Source organism: Gymnoscopelus microlampas (assembly GCF_963454915.1).
Source record: "Gymnoscopelus microlampas genome assembly, chromosome: 23".
In the NCBI taxonomy this organism is placed as follows: Eukaryota; Metazoa; Chordata; class Actinopteri; order Myctophiformes; family Myctophidae; genus Gymnoscopelus; species Gymnoscopelus microlampas.
Window position 1 is genome coordinate 1,090,907 of NC_139960.1, and position 17,500 is coordinate 1,108,406.

The 17,500-nt window shown below is 42.7% G+C and overlaps 1 protein-coding gene across 1 annotated transcript in view; it reads right to left on the reverse strand.

The window, feature by feature from the left end:
- The window catches only part of dmtf1 (cyclin D binding myb-like transcription factor 1), a 42,526-nt gene that overhangs the window by 5,821 nt on the left and 19,205 nt on the right, over positions 1–17,500 (reverse strand). The window contains exon 16 of the mRNA XM_084049924.1: positions 15,745–15,963. Within this exon, the coding sequence (XP_083906050.1) occupies positions 15,745–15,963 (219 nt within the window). The remainder of the gene's footprint in view (positions 1–15,744; positions 15,964–17,500) is intronic.

A 17,500-nucleotide genomic window follows, 5' to 3' on the forward strand; every position in this document is an offset into this window, starting at 1 on the left:
TGTTTTTTCATTGAAAAATCTCTGGCAGTCTAGTGAAAAAAAATCTGAAATCAATGGCAGTCAATGTGTTAAGTAGCAGGCCTGTCCCCGACTAAGGATTTCTATAGTCGAATTAGGGCTTTCACCAACTAGTCGACTAGTCGACTAGTATAACCACTAGTCGACCTTTTTGGTACTAGTCGAATAGTTGATTTTTTTTTTTTAAATAAAACAAATATTTTTCAATTTTTTTTTTATTTTTTTTTGGTAGGCCAACAATATATCAAGCTAATCTTAACTAGATTATAGTCACCACTGCACAGTTATCTTTTAAAAATTACAAATATTATAAATGGAACAAACTCGTGACACATGGGCGGGCGCCGGGCACCGGGCACCGGGACACGTCACATACTGCTGCCTACCTAACTTCCCGTTCTAAACAAACATGGCAGCAAACACAGAAGCAGCAGGTGCGCCGGCAGCCCCTGCTAAACAGGCTCGTCGTTCGTTTGTATGGCAGTATTTCAATGAAGATGTGGAGAAAAAAACGGTGCAGTGTAAAATATGCAAGGTTACACTAAAGTACAACAGCAATACATCTAGTATGCAGTACAATCCCACACGGAAAGGAAATATATGAACATATATGCCAATATATGGCAGGTATATGCAGAATATATGCTGCATATATGTCATATTCAGGTTCATATATGTGCATATATGTTGATATATAGGGAATATATGTCTCATATATAGCTCATATATGTTCACATATATGCCACAATCAGGTTCATATATGTGCATACAGTATATGTTGATATATAGGGAATATATGTCTCATAGTAGCTCATATATGTTCACATATATGCCACAATCAGGTTCATATATTTGCATATATGTCATAAATGCCTACATATATGCCTACATATATAGCTAATATGTATTTGACTTTTTGCATATATGTCATACATAATGCCTATATATATATATATAGCTCATATCTCCCTTTTTTATTTGCAAGGTAATATGTGCATATCAGTCCAAAGTTATATAAGAAAATGTATTCATTATTGTATGTATTTCCATTCAATGTAGATTGTGGTTTGTGGATTGTGGAATTATAACATAAAGACAATATTGTTTAATTAGGTCTGCTGCCACTCTTATTTATTTTAAAACACAACTAAAGACCTTTCTGTTTTCCATTGCCTTCTAGAGGCACAACAATTTAAAATGTTTTACATGATGTGAACATCATCATCATTATCAGTTATTATTATCATTAGTAGTTGTATCCTTCAACTTCTTGTTTATGCCCCAACTGCTATACAGGTTTTGTAGCAATTTTGTAGCAATTAGGGAAATATTAGACCCTAATTGTCGAATGTTTAAGAATGTTCTAATCATGTATACTTTATTTTACTTAAAAATATTTTCCTTTTTTTTTTTTTACATTTTGGACAAAATAGCCAATTTACACCGTGCCCATCTATCCTGTTACTTACAGCAGTGGTTCTCAACCTTTTCAGGCCGAGATCCCCCAAAATAATCATATTTTGGAAGTAAAAGGAGTGAATTAAACAACTTCAAATGTAAACTTTTAAGACATGGAGGTTGAGTAGAGTTGCCAGTGTTGTCAGGGAGTTAAAACAAACTAAAGCACAGTGTGACAGTTGATAGAGGAGTTAATTATCATCATCATAAGAACTGCGTTGGGCGTTTTCTTTCTGACTGAAGGAAAACCTAACTACCATGGAACATGATGACATCAGTGACCCGAGAGATGACGTCATAGAAGATCTACCACGCCGGCAATGGACTCTGCTGAACCGCCTTCAGAGGCCGGCCTCTTCCTAGTGGGACTGGAGACAAGGGCGTGGCTACACGCCCCCGAGTTGGACATTTGAGGTTTCATTGCCACGTTTGGAGTCTCTACAAATAGCTAACTCCAATCAGAGGTCGCCACAGCGGATCATCTGTTCCCGTCTACTGTTCTCTGCGTCTTCCTCGGTCACTCCTGCCACCTGCATGTCCTCTCTCACCGCATCCATAGACCTCCTCTTTGGCCTTCCTCTTCTCCTCTGGCCTGGCAGCTCCACCTTCAGCATCCTTCCCTATTTGGCACAAGCAGTTCTCAATGTCATGCAGGTTCCCGGTGGCTCCGGTCGGTACTGTGTGTCTCCTCATTATACCAGAACCTCCATTCATCCACCCATCCAGTGGGAGCCTGCTGCCACATCCGACTCAACTATCACCACCACCACCATGACGACGACACTCACCTCACCACCTGGCTGCGACGGATGTTTTCACCTGAAGCAGAGAGTGTCTGAGCTGGAGGGAAGAATCACCATACTCCACCAGATAAAGGATGATGAGCTGCTCCTCGACTCGTTATATTCCTTTTGCCATGACCCCGTTCCCCAGGCCTCCAACCCCAGCTCACCCACCGAGATGGACATCACTGTCCACGTCGCTGGACTCGACCGTCCCCGTCGCTCCCCCCCAAATGTGGGGAAGCTAGATGACACGGTCCCCGCCGCTGATCCCGTCCTTCCCCGTCGCCCCCCCTCCAAGGCGCGGGAGCTGGACGCGACCATCCCCGCCGTCGGTCTGGGCATTCCCCACCTCCCCTCCGTCAAGATGGATGAGTTGGACGTGACTGCCCACACCATGGCGGATGGGCAGAGCTCAGCGGTCACCCGGGAGGATGCCAGGCCAAGGATCAGACCTTCGGCCAGCTCAACTCCATGCCCCTGGTCAGTGGTCTCCCGACGCAACGGATCCCCCCCCCTCTCATGTTCAACCACACCCAGGCCCCCCCCGTTACCCACTGCAAATAGATTCTCCATCCTGGATACAAACGAGTTCCCCTCACTCGTCCCGGGCTCGTCGTCCAACGGCCCGATGTCCTGTCGATTATTCCCGGCCACCACCGCTAGCCAGAAAAAAAACAGCCATTACACGTTGAAAACAGCGGTAAAACGCCGCTCGGAGGGTCCTCTGGGTCCTCAACCAAAAAAGCCCACCCCCCCCACATTGTCCAACACCTGGGAATGGCCTGGGAAAAAGCCCTCCCTCCCTGTCACCATAACAACACAACCCCCCATTCCACTTCACGCTCGCAGATCCACTCCATCTCCTCTCCCGGTGATTACACCCACTACTGCAATCATCGGGGACTCAATAATAAAACACGTTCGATTCCGAAATACAGTTACGCATTGTTTCCCCGGAGCCACCACCGCTCAACTTCATAATAAACTCCCCGGTATATTGGCTTCACTTCCATCCACTGTCACGAGCATCATTTTCCACTCTGGCACAAACGATCGTTATTCAGAACACTCGAGGACCCATTTCCAACAAGTCCTCAATCTCTTCAGCAGCTGTGGAAAGTCAGTCTATATGTCCGGTCCACTGCCCACGATCAGTCGTGGCGATGCCTGTTTCAGCAGACTCTCTGCTCTCCATTATTGGCTCCAGTTCGCCTGCCACTCTTACAACATCAATTACATATCCAACTTTTTTCTGTTTTGTAACCGCTCCCACTTTTATGCCCCCGACGGCCTCCATCCGAGTCGCTTTGGTTGCGAAATGTTAATACACAACCTGCGCAACAGATTAGCCACGCAGACGCTACCTCAATTAAAACAACACGTTAATCATCATCACCATTGACTATTGGCTTCAGCTGACCCATCCGACCGTGTCAACCACCACTCTGAACTGACAACATCCAGTCAACACAGCCCCTCCATCGCCCCCTGGTGGCTGGGCTGTCCTCCTCCTACCCCCATTCCCACTACAATCGCTATAATTACACTGCCTGTTAGTTACACAAATACCATTCCTGTCCACATTTCAGACAGGAATATAACAAATCTCCACTGTATTTCCTCCTACACATTTATCCCGCTTCCCACTACATCCGCAAAACGCCGTGGTGTAGTCCCACAGAATCTCGCCACACTGGCAAGGGAGCCACTAGCAAATACACTCATCACAGTTAAAATGTCTCTATATAACACAAGATCTCTAACACTCAAAACTGGTTTTCTCAAAGACCTTCTTATTGACCATAGCCTGGATTTTTTATTTTTAACAGAGACGTGGCTTCAGGGGGATGAGTCTGCCCCACTTATTGCACTCTGCCCTGAAGACTACAGCTTTTTTAGCTCGCCCAGACCCTCCGGACGTACTGGGGGGGGTCTAGCTATTGTGTTTAAGAACAGCTTTAAATGCCGTCCAGTAAATATAGACCACTTCCCGAGCTTTGAGGTGCAAGTTATTAAGGTGGACTCCGCTAACCCACTTTTAATTGCACTTATCTACCGGCCACCAAAGTACCACAAGGACTTCATAGCTCAATTCTCATCATTTCTCACAAGTACCATAACTCACTTCGACCGAGCTCTGATCCTGGGAGATCTGAACATCCATGTTTGCTGCCCCTCTAAACCACTTGTCAATGATTTTATGCTGTTAATTGAATCTTTTAATCTCTCACTTCTCAACACCGGCCCCACCCACAGGCTGGGCCATACTCTGGACCTTATTTTATCGCTGGGCCTCAATATCAACACTTCTGAACTCATAGCTCCCTGTCTATCAGACCACAGCACTATTTTATTTAATACAGTTCTACCTCAACCCCCTCCAAAACCTCAACTGCCCACTCGTCGCTCACGCCATATTAACTCATCGACTGCCAATACATTTTCAGATGCCCTCATAGCTGCTCCAACCACCCGCATTATGGAGACCCCTCCCCCCTCCTCCAGCACTGAGGAACTCACCTCCCTTTTTAACTCGACCTGTGCCACCATCCTGGATACCATTGCCCCCCTCAAAATAAGCAAATCCAAGCCTAAAGGTGACCCATGGCTGAATGACACCACCAGAGCCCTGAGAAGGGAATGTAGAAAATCGGAAAGGAGATGGAAAAAGGACAAGCTCCAAATTTCTTTTGAAATGTTAAGAAATAACCGTCTCAGATACCAGGATTCACTCAACACTGCAAGAACAAAGTACTTTTCTAATCTAATTTCCAACAACTCCCATAACCCGCAGATTCTGTTCAAAACCATAAACGCTGTCATCCACCCTGCTCCTATTGCAAACCCGGACCTATCTATAGCAACCTGCATTGATTTCCAAAATTTCTTCATCAGTAAAGTCAACAACATCAGAAATAACATGCCTCCCTATACACCTACCACCAACAACCCACTGCTCTGTTCATCCAAATTAGACAGCTTTCATCCAGTCACTCTCCCAACCCTCATCACACTCATCTCCACTATGAAATCTGCCACTTGTCCACTTGACATTGTCCCCTCTACCCTCCTGAAGGAGGTTATTAATACAGCCGGCCCCAGTATACTCACCATCATCAACAGTTCCCTGGCCACTGGCACTGTCCCAACTTGTTTTAAACAAGCAGTGGTCCAGCCCTTACTTAAAAAACCGAACTCAGACCCCTCCCTCCCCAGTAATTATAGGCCCATCTCCAAACTACCTTTTTTATCCAAAGTCCTCGAAAAAATCATCCTCAGCCAACTCATCCCCTACTTAACCCAAAACAATATCACTGAAACATTTCAGTCTGGATTCAAGGCCAACCATAGCACAGAGTCAGCACTCCTAAAAGTACACAATGACCTCCTCCGCACCACTGATCTTGGTGACTGTGCCATCCTGCTATTATTGGACCTCAGCGCAGCCTTCGATACAGTCGATCACCAAATATTACTACACCGTCTCCAGCACAATGCTGGTATCAACAATACAGCCCTGGCCTGGTTCACCTCATACCTCTGTGACAGAAGCTTTACCGTGAACATTGGCAACTTCTCCTCCCCCCCCGCCAGTCTCTCCTGTGGGGTCCCGCAGGGATCGATCCTGGGTCCTATTCTATTCTCCATATACATGCTCCCCCTAGGCCAAATAATTCGCAAACATAACATTTCATTTCACTGCTATGCCGACGACACACAGATTTACCTCCCCCTGACACCAAACAACCATTCACAACTGGACAACCTGAGAAACTGCCTTACAGACATTAAATCCTGGATGACACAGAACTTCCTGCAGCTGAACGACTCCAAATCCGAGATAGTCTTATTTGGCCGCCCTGACTCCATCTCACAGATCCAAAATGATCTAGGCAACCTGTCCTGTCTGGTCAAGCCTTACTCAAAGAACCTGGGAGTACTCTTTGACTCAGATTTCAAATTTGACAAACAGGTAAATGCAGTCGTAAACACAAGTTTCTTTCACCTCCGCTCCATATCAAAAATCAAGCCGTTTCTCTCTGTCCATGACCTTGAAGTCGTTATACATGCCCTCATAACCTCCCGTTTAGATTATTGCAACTCCCTCTACATTGGTATCAGTCACTCAGCCCTATCCCGTCTCCAAATGGTCCAGAACGCAGCAGCCAGGCTTCTGACCGGTACCAAAAAGAGAGACCACATCACTCCTGTTTTGGCCTCCCTACACTGGCTGCCAGTGCAGTTCAGAATACATTTTAAGATCCTCCTTTTTGTTTTTAAAGCCCTAAATGGACTAGCCCCCACCTACATTAATGACCTTATAAGTTACCCCCCCGCCACAAACTGGCAGCTCAGATCAACTGACTTGGGGTCACTAAAGATCCCAACGTCCAATTTGAGGCGCAGAGGTGACCGTGCTTTCTCGGTCGCCGCCCCTGTGCTGTGGAACAGCATCCCACTCTCCATCAGGCTTGCCCCTTCCATCGATTCTTTTAAATCCAGGCTAAAAACATTGTTTTATGCACAAGCGTTCCAATCCCCCTGACACTTTATTGTACGTTTGCTATGCTGTGCATGCTCTTTTTTAAATTACTATGCTTTCTGGTTTTATTATTAATTTTATTATTGTTTGTATTATTGTTGTTTTGATGTATATTGTTGATGAAATGAATTGTGCTGCTGAAATACCTGTATAGCACTTTGGTACAACGAAAGTTGTTTTTTAAATGTGCTCTATAAATAAACGTGATTTGATTTGATTTGATATTTGAACTGGGGACCCCCAACCCTAATATGTATTTGGAATGTAGGAGTTGATGCATTTAGTTTGACTCCACAGATCAATATTGTGAAAATAGCTGATCTACAAGCTCACAACAACGGCTTGATGGGTTATGTTTGCCTCTTTCTTATATTTTTGGCAATTTGGCCAATGTTTGACCAGTTTTTTTGTATAGTTTGTTGATTACTTTTGATGCAGTAATAGTCTTTCTCTTTGCTTTCTTTTATTTATTTTTTAGGTATTAAAAAGTTTACTTAAATTTTACTTCACTGTCATCTGGGAAACTCCCCAAAATCATATGGGGACCCCCCTGTGGTTCCCGACCCACAGGTTGAGAACCACGCTCACAGAAATACGTCACGCAGCTCTGGGCGGAGCCTATTCGTTTTGAATTCGTCAGGTGGATCTAACGTCTGTCGGCGAACATTTATTTACAAACAAATCGGGTGCTTCCGTGCTTCTACTCTACTAGATAGCAGGTAAGTTCTTTAATTAGTTTATGGAATTATGTTATCCAACTTGTTAGTATCGTAAAAGTGCAATTATATTAGCGTATTAGCCATGGATCACACGACGCTCGTCCGTCATGAGCGTCATGGCTGAACTGCAACCTGGTTTTTGTACTTTCTCTATTTACAACCTGTACATCCACATACACGTTCAGATTTTAAATATAAAGTGCTTACTCCATGGCCACGGATGTTACAAGTCTACTAGGGCACTCGGAAATACCTGTATTGTCTGTATTGTTCAATAAAAAGCATTTTAATTCGATCGGTGGCCATTTTTTCCGTATTTCCTCATGCTTTCAACTACGCGACCCTATTGGTTGGGAGGTGTACTGCACTCTGATACATTATAACTCTATGACACAATGGCCACCGATCGGATTAAAATGCTTTTTATTGAACCATCCGGAATAATACGAGTACTTACACCCACCCGAAGTGAATTGTAACATCCGTGGCCAGGAGTTAAGCACTATATATCTGAAATCAGAACGTGTATGTAGATGTAGGGCCGTAAATGGATAAAGTGCAAACACCAGGTTGAAGTTTCGTCATGACTGTCATGATACAGTGATTCGCTCCGGTTCAGCTTAAATTATGTTTTGTCGTAAGACTGTGTTGCACTCCCAAAAATCACTGATCTACAAGCTCACAGCGACGCATTGTGAGCTTGAGATAAGGTTTTTGGGTTGTGTAACACAGTCTTAGATATGGCATTAGCATATTCATTTCTCATGTTTCAGGGCTAATTAATTTCCATGTGGTGCATGATGAGTGTTTATTTCAGGTATAAATCAGTCCACCTCAGTGAGAGCTAATGTTGGCGTTTGTTTTGACTGTAATTCATTATTATTATTATTATTATTATTATTATTATTATTATTATTATTATTGTTATTATTATATCTGTGAATTTTGAACCTACAGAGACAGTAGCTAACAAAAGCAGGTAATGGTTCTCAAAGTGAGCACCAGGGACCCCCAGGGGTCATTGGGGGGTTTCTAGGTGGTCCCCTGGTAAAGCATCAAAATCAGTTAAACCACTTAAACCCTATACAAAGTGCCTATTTGAAAATAGCAGATCTACCAGCTATTAAAAAACTAAAGAACACTGTAAACAATATGTGTGGAATATTTTTGAAGCACTTTTGTAACTCAAATCTTGAGTCTGCATAGCCAAGTACATACTAATTAGGGGGTACTTGACATGAACATGTTTGAGAACCACTGATTTGTATAACATGAGTTCATTATTCAGTTCTGCATTGTGCATTGTGAAAACGCCAAGTTCATCAGAAGAACTGAATGAATTATGAGAAGGGGGCACGGTGGCGCGAATTATGAGCAATCTGATGAGTTAACATTACTTTTTAAATTACTAACACACAAATAATGTTTTAAAATATTTCTACTATCACAGTTGCTGAAAGAAACACCTGGCTGGCAGTGAGCACCAGTGCAAAGACTGGACACGACAAGAAGAAGTGCGAAGACGATTTTCAGGTGAAAAGAATATCTGCTGCTACATGATGTCTTTACTTGCATTAGTCTGATGATGTCTTTATTTTTTATTTAATTTTGGGATACTGTGTACTTTCGTTTGATACTTTTTTTTTTGTTGTTTGACATTCTTCTCCTCTAAAATAATAATCATGAAATATTTCTTAAGGTGGCAAGCCAAAGCGAGTTGAAGGGGATCAGCTGGAAGCCCTGGACGCTGAGAAAAAGACAGCCATAATTGGTGAGTAAAAACAAAAGAATTGAGAAAGGAAAATGGGTAATAGTAATAGCTGATGCCTTAAGTTGGCTACTTTAACATCCCTGTTTCACTATTTATTAGCTATCAGTGGAGACGGCATCAGGTAAGCATCGACACCATTGGTATCTTATACGGCTTGGCACCTACTGTAGGGTGATCATACACCAACTTTCCAATTGCTCACTTCCTGATCACAGGATTCTAATAGATCTGGCCTAGTCTGCTTCCACTGTGGTGGTCCTCTGTGTTAGAACACTGTTAGAACACCGGCATCTTCATCCCTCCTTCACCCATACTCACGCAATGACCAGACCATGCCTTTAATTCATTTTCATTCATGCCTTTAATTTATTTGCTTGATTGCGAAGCATATCTTATTGCTCTTACTGGTAAACAACCTGTGCTGATAATCTGTTGTTCGTACAAGTGCAGTTCATGTGATGTCAAACATACCATGAGATAATTTGACAAGTTGTCACTAATAATTGTAAACTTGGACAGACTCAATAAATGCACTGATTTTTCAGAAAGTTCTATATAATTCTAATATTAAGAAAAGATCATGACTAAAATCACTAATCAAATTGTTCCTCTTGCCATGGAGTGGAATGCTTGGAGTCTATATTAGACTGAGCATTTGGTCCTGTCTTCTAGCTCATTATCTCCCTTTCTCTTCTCTGTAGAGGCAACACAGAAGAAGTGGCCACATGCAACCAAAGGCCAGCTGGGTACAGCCATCAATTCCAAGCTGACAGAGCTCCGTTATCGCCAAAGGCAGACTAAGTGAAGAAAGCTGTGCTCCAATGTTTTGTGAGCTTGTAGATTAGCTATTTTGTCTGTTTTATATTGAAACTCAAATATTGAAAACATGCCCATGATGGGAAAGAAAGCTGTGCGCCAATGTTTTGTGAGCTTGTAGATCAGCTATTTTGTTTGTTTTATATTGAAACAAAAATATTGAAAACATGCCCATGATGGGAAAGAAAGCTGTGCTCCAATGTTAATTGTGAGGTTGTTGATCAGCTATTTTGTTTGTTTTATACTGAAACAAATATTAAAAACATGCCTATGATAGGAAGGATGTGGTAGAGGCGTGAACAATATATATATAATTTGTTTTGTTTTTCTGAATAAATGAATGTTAATGACTTTTAGATTTGTTTTTTATTTATTTATGTAGGTAGGTATATGCATGTATTCCTGAACAAATGTGTAAATAAACATATATGACATATATTTAACATATATATTAAATACATATATGTGCATATTTAACATATATATTGAATACATATATGTGACATATTCGAAATTGGCCGCCTACATATATGTTCTACACATATATAGACATATATGTGCATATCTAACTATATAAATGGCGAGCAACTTCCGTGCCCTCGGTGGCGACACCCCACAGCTCTGTTATCGACTAAACACAACACCGTCACACCACATGTCGCCAACACTGTCGCCACGGCGGGCGGCCTGAATTTACGTTTCGCGTAGGGCACCTGGCATGCCTCACTACACCGTTCCCACCTCGCAACATAATTAATTCTACTCACCAAATGTCGGACACAACGGAAGTGGAAGCAGCTTCCTACCGCTTACCGTGCGTACCACCGAGGCCAACACAACACGACGGCCCGCCATTGAAAATCCCCAAAACAACAAGAGCACGTTGCTCTGCTCTGCTCCACACACCAGGCTAGGTTCATGACACCAAAGGATTAGCCAGTGATGTCATCATTACTGGTCAACACACCAGGCTAGGTTCATGACAGCAAAGGATTCGACAGTGATGTCATCATTATGCAACCCGGAAGTACACATCGCCGGCATTGGGATGCCAGGTTGGGATGCCACGCCAGAAACAAGCAAGAACCTGCATGATTTTTTTTTTTTTTTTTTTTTTTTTTTTTTTTACCGTTTGGAGATTTTCATCCGACGACTTTGGCGCGGACCACCAGGGGGTCCGCGGACCCCCTGAAACATAAAAAATATTATTTCTTCCCAATTTTTTTCTCAATTTTTTTACTTTTACATTACAACTTCTTTTTTTTTTTTTTTTTTTTCCAAATGTTCATCCCATATATACACGCGCCCCGTGCGCGGCTAGGGGTTTCGGGCGGCCGTAGGCCGCCCGGACCTCTAGTATGTACATATATGTAATATACATATATGTGACATATTCGAAATTGGCCACCTACATACGTATATGTTCTAAACATATATAGACATATATGTACATATATGTAATATACATATATGTAGGCGGCCAATTTCGAATATGTCACATATATGCTGAACATATATGTGACATATATTTAAAAAATGTATGTTCATATATTTCCTTTCCGTGTGGGATCTGAGTAAAAAACACCCGCTTCCTCAAGACAGCAGCGCCGTCGCTGAGAAGAACACTGCCCAGCGGCAGACTACAATGGGAGATTATTCCCAACGCCCGCCGGTCACACAGAAGAGAAAACAGCAGATAACAGAATTACTTGTCAATTTCGTCGTCAAAGATATTCGACCAGTCTCTGCTCTTTCTGGAGAAGGCTTCAGAGAATTAATCAAGTTTTTTGAGCCAAGCTATAAAATCCCGTGTCATTCTACAGTTTGGAAAACTATCGAATTGCAGTACAATACTGTGAGAGACAACATTGCCAAGGAGATGGAAGATAAAAGTGTCTCACTCACTACCGACCTGTGGACGTCTTGCACTATGGATCCTTATATTACAGTGAGCGCTCACTACATTACAGACCACTGGGAGATCAAATCAAGAGTGCTCCAGACTACCATCATGACAGAGAGACACACTGCTGTTAATATATCCGAAAAGCTGACAGAAACCATCGGGGAGTGGAACTTAGATGTTTTTTGCACTGTCCATGACAATGCAAGCAGCATGAACCTGGCAATGGTGCTTTGTGAAAAGCTTCCCAATCACATTGGATGCACAGGACACACGCTTCAACTAGCCATAAAAGCGGGGTTAACTTTACCTGAGGTTGTGAAGACCACAGATGCTGCTCGACGTCTTGTCAGGTTTTTTCGTCACTCATCAGTTGCACATTGTGCTTTGAAGAAATGTCAGGGAAGCCTGACTATGACAGCCCACAAACTTCAAAACGATTGCGCGACCCGCTGGAATTCCACGTTCACCATGGTAGAACGTCTGTATGAGCAGCGCATTCCAGTCCAGGCAGTTCTCAACGATAAGGACACAACGAAGGAGTCCCAGAGAAAGGCCCTCTCCATGAAAAACTGCCAGTGGGATTTAATGGAGCAGCTGATCCCTGTATTGAGGCCTCTTGCAAAGGCAACGACAATAATGTGCGGACAGGCACACGTCGGGCTCTCATTTGTCTACCCCGTCCTACTAAACCTGGTTGACAACACACTGAAAGCCAATGAGTCTGACATGGTGACCACCCGCAAATTCAAGGATGCCGTGAGGAAACAGCTCATAACACGCTTCAAGTTGGAGACTGATGGTTTGGCTAAATCTGTCCCAATCACGGCATGCATGCTGGACCCCCGGTTCAAGCCGCCTGGGCGCATCTGAAGGAGCTGGTAACGGGAGAAGACGGAGGCGAGGAACCTGGTCCTGGAGGAGCTACAACAGGTGATGATCATTAACTTAATAACCACTAATGTTACATAATATTAATAATAATGAATGTTAATGGCAATCCTGTATCCCTATTTGCTCACTATATTGTAAATAATTGTATTCAAGTAGGACTAGTTGAATAGTTAAAACATAAAAAAACACCATTAATGTGTCTTAATTTTCTCCATAGATGACGATGACACCCCAGGCCCAGACACCGAGGAGGACGGCATTGGAGCGGAACCGGAGGACACCCCACGTCCACGTGGAAAAAAGGCGAGACTGGAGAGTGACTTTAAAGAACTGTTTGGACCCAATTACGAAAGCGTGGAGAATACGCGAGAAAGCACGGTTGCAGAAGAGCTACGGGATTACGCACAATCAACCCAAATACCCACGATGCAAAACCCACTTGCTTGGTGGGCACAAAACGAGGATCGTTTCCCCCGTCTTGCCAAGCTTTCCAAAAGCTACCTGGCTATTCCAGCCACCAGCACTCCAAGCGAACGTGTCTTTTCCCTGGCAGGGAACACAGTCACCCGACAGCGGTCAAGTCTGCATCCTTCCCACGTTGATAAACTAGTCTTTCTTAACGCAAACCAAAGAGAAGGCAAGGTGAACATAATAAACGAGGAGGACACTCAGGACAGTGACAGCGAGAGCGAGTCTTAGTCTAGCCGTGTGTTACTGACCAACAGGTGGATTGGATTTATTGTTGTTTATTTTGTTTAACGAGAGACACGGCAGATACAGTCATTGTGGTGAGTCCAGTTTTCATTTATTATTATTGTAGCAGCTAAAATGGAGGTGGATTGTGTGGCAGTGATGAAATGCTGTTGCTTGTTTTCGTTCTCACATGTGTGTTTGTTGTGAATATATCCTTAAACCTGGTTGCTAATGAATGCCGTGCCCAGTGTGGCCGGACTCATTTGTTAAGGACTCATGTCCAGTTTTCATTTCTTATTGTTGTAGCAGCTAAAATGAATGTGGATTGTGTGGCAATTGTGAAATCAGTATGCTGTTGTTGGTTGTTGTTTCTCACAGACTCACACACGTGTCCTTGTTGTGTATATATCCGTTGTCATGGCAACCTAGCTGCTACGAATGCCGTGAGCCAGCGCGGCGGGACTAATTTGCTTATATTTTGTTAACTGTTTTTATTTGATTACTATTTATTTTCGTTTGATGTTCAGAAACTGTGATGGGCTACTACTACATTGTGTGGGATGCTGTAGAATGCTTGAACTTGCCGTTTTAAAAATACAGTTTTTTTTTGTTACTCAGAACTCTTCTCTCTGCGTCTTTTTTATTACATAATAGGTAAACTTCGACTAGTCGACTAGTCGACTACTACTGGGTCAAATGAGTCGACTAGTAAAAATCATTAGTTGTGAAAGCCCTAAGTCGAATCTGATTGGTCAAATGTTGCCTATAGTCGACTAATGCAACACCAAAAAAATAAAACAACTTTTTTTTGTTGTGGCATGATTGGACGGCCAGTCTCTCAGTCGCATCGTGCAAAAAAGATGTTATGCAATAGAGGAACATTCCATTTGTGCTGTAGGTGTGCTTAGTGTCTGATTTAACATATACTTGGCTTGGTTTCTCCCAATAAATCATGATGTATATCCTATTTTTTGGCAAACTATTAGTTAATCAATATAACAAATTAGGCCAATCGCTCAGTCCAATAATGGAAAAAAAATGTGGGAATTAAAAAAAAAAGTATCGTTATTATGTTTTAATAATTTGACTAAGAGGATTGTCAGTCGACTCAGATTCCCCTCGACTGATTAGTCGACTATTCGAATAATCGAGGTCAGGCCTATTAACCCATTAATACCTGAGGCCGATTTAAAAAACTGTTTTCTAAATCCTAACGCTTTAAAATATATATATTCAAAGATTTGCACAAATTTTCACGATTTTACAAAAATAGCAGATCTACAAGCTCGTAGCGCGGCACTCGGTGCCGCGCTATGAGCTTGTAGATCTGCTATTTTTGAATAGCCTAAAGAAATCTAAAAGTGACACAGATGCGTTCCCGGTCTTAACACATTGGCTGCCATCTTTTTTTTTTTTTTCTACAGTAGACTGCCAGACTTTTTCAATGAGAAAAAAAAAGTACTCAGGAGCCGAGATACAGAATTTTTAAGTTTTTAGTTAACAAGGAAGTGGATGGGAGTCTAAATCTTCGAAAAATCATATCTCCTTGGTCTCTGGGTCTAATGAAAGAACGCAGATCTGCGTCCATGGCAGCCAATAATTAATGGGTTAAGTAGTTAATGTGTGAATTACGTCAAAACTCCAACAGCCAGCGGTCATTATCGCCTCAAGACAATAGTCACACATAAACCGCATGCTTTGTTTCACATGGAATGCACGTCGTGGAGTCCACAGCTTAAAAAGCGCCGCTGTTTAAGCTGTGGCCGCCTGCGACCGCCTGCCCTGCCTCTACAGTGGTTAAGCCACTGTTCTGTAAACTCAAGCACAAGTAGAACACAATACTTTCTAGTGGAAACCCTGACCATTAGGAGAAATAAAAACCTTATTGTTCAATATCCTGTATCCTGTATAGCTCAACGGTGAGATCTCTGGCACCAAACGTATTCTGTTATTATAAGATTCTGGCACCGAATGTGTTCAAATATTTGGGAAAATATGATATTATATTTTCAAATAACCAATGTACGTACGTAGGGTTAAAGTGGTTTAACTGATTTTGATGCTATGTGAGCTCATTTAGCTGGGGACCCCCTGGAACCCCCTCAAGGACCCCCCCGGTCCGTTGAGGACAGCCCCCCGTTCACCTTGTCAGTGAAGCCGTCCGCCATTGGCTCCCGAGTCTCCGCGGCGACGCTCTCCGAGCCAACCAGGAGGCTCGTCGCGTCCAGCACGCCCCCGTCCTCCTGGTCCCGCCCCTCCGTCTCCGCGACCAGCTGCGATTGGCCGAGGGGATCTGAGGAGGAGGCGGGGTCCGTGGTGACCGTCTGTATGATGACGCCGTCACTGGAGCAGAGACCCTCCGTCTGGATGCAACACACACACACACACACACACACACACACACACACACACACACACACACACACACACACACACACTTTAATAATGTATTTATGTCCACATTAGGGCTGGGACTTGATTAAAAAAAAAATCTAATTAATTAGAGGCTTTGTAATTAATTAATCAAAATTAATCGCATGTTTAATCGCATGTTTAACCCCATGTTTAATCACATATCAATACTTCAGCTGAGAAGCCATTTCTTTTCAGTTAAAACAGATGTTGGTATATGAGAGAATCAATGACTGAATACATAAGTTTAAGCAACAAAATATAGTTGTTTTTTGTATGAATGAACAGATCAGTGCAAGTTTTACCATAAAGTGCAGCAATTATAGAAATATATTCAGAGATTCAGGAAGCCTGTATGAATTAAAGGACCTTCTGTAACACTAGCGTCCCCAGGAATTACATTTAGGGCAGGCCAGATTTAGTTTTGGTCATTATCTCTGGAACGGAAGGTCCAATCTGCTCAGTTCAAAGCTTGTTGGGAGCGTGCCTCCTTTGAGGACATTAAGCACGCAATGACACCTTTTCGGGTTATTTGGGTTCTCTATGGGAGGCGAGATCTTAGTTGGGCAGGAGACCGCCTGTCCTGCCTCTACAGTGGGTACGCTGTTCTGTAAACTCAAGCACAAGTAGAACACAATACTTTCTAGTGGAAACCCTGACCATTAGGAGAAATAAAAACCTTATTGTTCAATATCCTGTATGAACAAACCAGACTAACACAAACAAAACTTCGAAGGCCATAACACTACCAACAATGTAGTTAGTCCATATTGATTAAAACAATTAAAATAAGACAGACCCCTTCAGTCCAACTCTCTCTTAATATCTTTGTGGCCAAAATAATAAACAGACCACCGGTCTTGGTGCAGCGGTATGATCGGTACGCCTGAAACTCGTCCAGTGAGAAAAAGAAATGGTTCAAAAACTAAGCGCGATTTAAATGCGTTCATTTTTTAAATCGCGTACATTTTCTGATAATGAATTAATGAATGAATGTAAATGAATGAGTTAAAGTCCCAGCCCTATAGAGCCCACATAATAACAGACACAGCTCTATAGAGCCCACATAATAACAGACACAGCTCTATAGTCACATAATAACAGACACAGCTCTATAGAGCCCACATAATAACAGACACAGCTCTATAGAGCCCACATAATAACAGACACAGCTCTATAGAGCCCACATAATAACAGACACAGCTCTATAGAGCCCACATAATAACAGACACAGCTCTATAGAGTCACATAATAACAGACACAGCTCTATAGAGTCACATAATAACACACACAACACAACAGCTCTATAGAGTCACATAACACACACAACACAACGGACACACACACAGCTCTATAGAGTCACATAATAACACACACAACACAACAGCTCTATAGAGTCACATAATAACACACACAACACAACAGCTCTATAGAGTCACATAATAACACACACAGCTCTATAGAGTCACATAATAACACACAACACAA